Source organism: Gekko japonicus, unplaced genomic scaffold (genome assembly GCF_001447785.1).
Source record: "Gekko japonicus isolate JY-2015 unplaced genomic scaffold, Gekko_japonicus_V1.1 scaffold2183, whole genome shotgun sequence".
Lineage (NCBI taxonomy): Eukaryota > Metazoa > Chordata > Lepidosauria > Squamata > Gekkonidae > Gekko > Gekko japonicus.
In genome coordinates, this window is record NW_015175428.1 from 15,446 (window position 1) to 18,831 (window position 3,386).

General features: G+C 45.1%; 1 protein-coding gene across 1 annotated transcript in view; it reads right to left on the minus strand.

Moving 5' to 3' along the window:
- PIK3R4 (phosphoinositide-3-kinase regulatory subunit 4) overlaps positions 1 to 3,386 on the minus strand; it is a 32,947-nt gene that overhangs the window by 4,741 nt on the left and 24,820 nt on the right. Inside the window, exons 14-16 of the mRNA XM_015425826.1 lie at positions 2,221 to 2,385; positions 704 to 915; positions 203 to 334 (exon numbers count right to left, since the gene is read on the minus strand). Coding sequence (XP_015281312.1) covers positions 203 to 334; positions 704 to 915; positions 2,221 to 2,385 — 509 coding nt within the window. The remainder of the gene's footprint in view (positions 1 to 202; positions 335 to 703; positions 916 to 2,220; positions 2,386 to 3,386) is intronic.

Sequence of the window (3,386 nt, forward strand, 5' to 3'; positions counted from 1 at the left end):
CAGCAGGATGGACTTAAGAAGGTCCAGTCTTAGTAGCCAAGAACAGTAAAGATTTCAGCTTCATGAAGGGGTGGTTGCTTCACCTCTTCAAACTGAACCTCCTGGGTTTGCAGACACCAGACATCTAGTTCAGACATGGTTAATGAGCCCCAACTTGTCAACATTGGAACTGCTGAAGAAAAGGAAAGAAAACAAGCTCTACCTGCGATTACCCATGACTGGGAGAGGGGATGCATCAGCAGGCGCCTGATCCGTGCCCTGGAAGGGTGGGAATGGCTGGAGATAGGTAACTGGAACCTCATATCCCAGCATGCCATGGTACCACTGCTCGTGCCTTGTGAATGAAAGATAATCCCTGTCACCAATTTACAACCTTTCATGCAGCATCTTTAGCAATCTGACAGGACATGAATCGGTATGTACAGCATTCAGACATCTTTCTCTCTTCTGCTACAGCACTTTTTAGAAAATCAACGATGCATTTTAATGCTTATGTTATGACTGCTCTCACAACAGCCCTGTAAAGCAAGTTACTATTAAGACACTGAGTCTTTGAAAAAAATAGGAATTTGAAGGCAGACCCAAGCCCAACTCTCCAGTACCTGGGCTATGCTGGCCTTCCTGAAAGTAAACCTGGTCTTGCAAATGGCAATTCTAAATGCATGTCATTATTATGAATGAAAAACTCCAAACGGTATCTTACCAATACAGAGCCAACATTGGTGTATGTCCACAGCAAATGAGGTTATAAGTCCCAACCTTAAATCATGCTTTAATACCCAGGCGTTGTTGGAGGATCTGAGGTCCCATCCAACTAAGGAACCATTTACAGTGGCGTACGTCAGCACAGACTGGGCCCCTGAATTAAAGTGATGCATGTCTACCACACAGCCATCGTCCTTCTGATCTAGAAACCTGGGAACAAAGAAAGAGGCAAACATCCTGGTTTAAGTGCTGGTGAAATTCTGTGTGGCTTTAGAATGCTGGAACGCTTGGGAGTTCCGCCTCTTTCCCATGTGCTGCCTTCTTGGGGACATGAAGCTGGCTAGTGAATCTAACTGGAGGTTCTCCCTCTCTGGCTGTAAGCGCTCCCTCCATATTCCTCAAGTAGTCACTTGGCCCATGTTAGGAGGCAGATGAAGTGCAAGAATCCTGAGGGTTACTTCAGGATAAGCTGTGTCACTTCAGACAGCGAACAGGAGGTGCCATTTTTCAATGGACTCCCATGTTAAATAAATCTCTGTGTGTTGCAGATCTAACACATCAGGAAGGAAGGCTCTTGCCCATCCCATTCCCTATGTGCTGGTCTTCTACTTACAGGGAAGTACAATTTCTTTTTTAACATAGGGTACACTCAAAATTGTGATCCTGCAGCCTGAACTGGTACAGTCCATTCTAGCACCTATTTCTATTCTATGAATAGAACAACATCTCTGTGTGTTCATCCAGGGGTCATTTCCTGCAGGAGCGCACAGGAGCAGAGCTCCGGCAGTAAAGAGCCCAGGTGGCGGGCACATACAACAAGCCCCACCCCCCGCTCCCAGCAGCCCTCAGTCAGAGCAAGAAGCAACTAGGTAAGTTGCAGAGGCCCCACCCCGGCCCCCCAGTCCAAAACAGTCCAGTGGCACCTTTAAGACCAAGTTTTATTCAGGTACAAGCTCTCCCTCCTCTGCGAGGACAGATCTGCACGTCCCCCCCCATAGCTAGCAATCCAAAATAGTCCAGTGGCGCCTGAGCGATGGGTGTTGCCTTCTGACACACTTCCGGTGATGTCAGTGGGTGTGGCATATGCTAATGAGTTATGCTAATGAGTTATGCTAATGAGCTCCTGCACCTCTTTTTCTATGAAATGACCCCTGTGTTCATCTGTGTGTCAAAGGCAGTATGGTGCAGTGGTTAAGAGTGGCGGACTCCAATCTGGTGAACTGGGTTTGATTCCCCTCTCCTCCTCCACATGAAGCCTGATGGGTGACCTTGGGCCAGTCACAGTTCTCTCAGCCCCACCTACCTCACAAAGTGCCTGCTGTGGAGAGAGGAGGGGAAGGCAATTGTAAACCACTTTGAGACTCCTTAGGACAGAGAGAGAGATAAGCAGGGTATAAAAACTAACTCCTATTAAACTCTTCTTCACTATGTAGGGTTGCCAGCCTCCAGGTGGGGCCTGGAGAGCCCCACCTGCCAGTGGAAGCACAATAATTCAGTGAAAAGACTGACACACACCTGCTTTGTATTGGAAGAATTTTAGGAGATTTTGGTAGCTTCGAAGCTTCAATCCCAAGAAGCTGAATTGCTCCATTATCTGAAGCTATAGCCAAGTAGTGAGAGCCCTGGCAAAAGGTAAGTGTCGTAACTCGCCCTCCAATCCGAGAATATGTCAAAATTGATCTGTGTTAGAAAACAGAAAGGAACATTCTGTTAGTGTTGTCTAACCATTCCATTTCACACAAAGTAGATGCTAACACACAATGAAACATTGCACAGCAAATACCAAATAAGTTGGTCACACATCATGTCCTATTTTGTAAACCAGTCTAGTGTCATGTATCACCTAAAATTTCCACCAGATGAACTGCTTCTTCTGCAGAGTGCAATTTCCCCATCTCCCCCCTCCCACTGTAGTTCAAAATGTCCCCTGCAGAGGAGAATCAGAGGTCATTGGAGGAAAGAAATCAGTGGAAATCATCTATGTTCATCCATGGACCTTTTACATGGGTAACATGGAATTCTGGGAAATGGTAATCCTACAATGATAATAATCCTCTAACCTGATCCTCAGGTTCATCATACTGACAAATGACCAGAGAGGGAGGAATTATTTCTCTGTTCCTGACCTGTCTACTCCTTTAAGAAATCTCTCTTCAGCCACACAGCTACAGTCCCCAGGATTTTCTTGAAAGAAACCATGACAAACTAAATCTGAGGATCAACTGTGTTAGGGATTGGTTGAAGTGAGTCAGGATATAATTTTAAGAGCTGTGTGAGCAATAGCTCGCTTAGCTAGGAGACAAGGAGATGCTTTTACTTGGAAATTTGTTTACACAGATCTAAAGTTTAGGGAAGGAATGGGAACAGGAAATGTGAGAACATGGAAATGGTTCCTAATATATGCTGAGAAAGGATGATAAAAGTCAAAAGGAAATACCATATTTAATCATGGCAATCCACTCCTGTATGTGCATTTACTTGGAAATTTGTTTACACGGATCTAAAGTTTAGGGAAGGAATGGGAACAGGAAATGTGAGAACATGGAAATGGTTCCTAATATATGCTGAGAAAGGATGATAAAAGTCAAAAGGAAATACCATATTTAATCATGGCAATCCACTCCTGTATGTGCCCAGTTTGGTGTAGTGGTTAAGTGTGCGGACTCTAATCTGGGAGAACC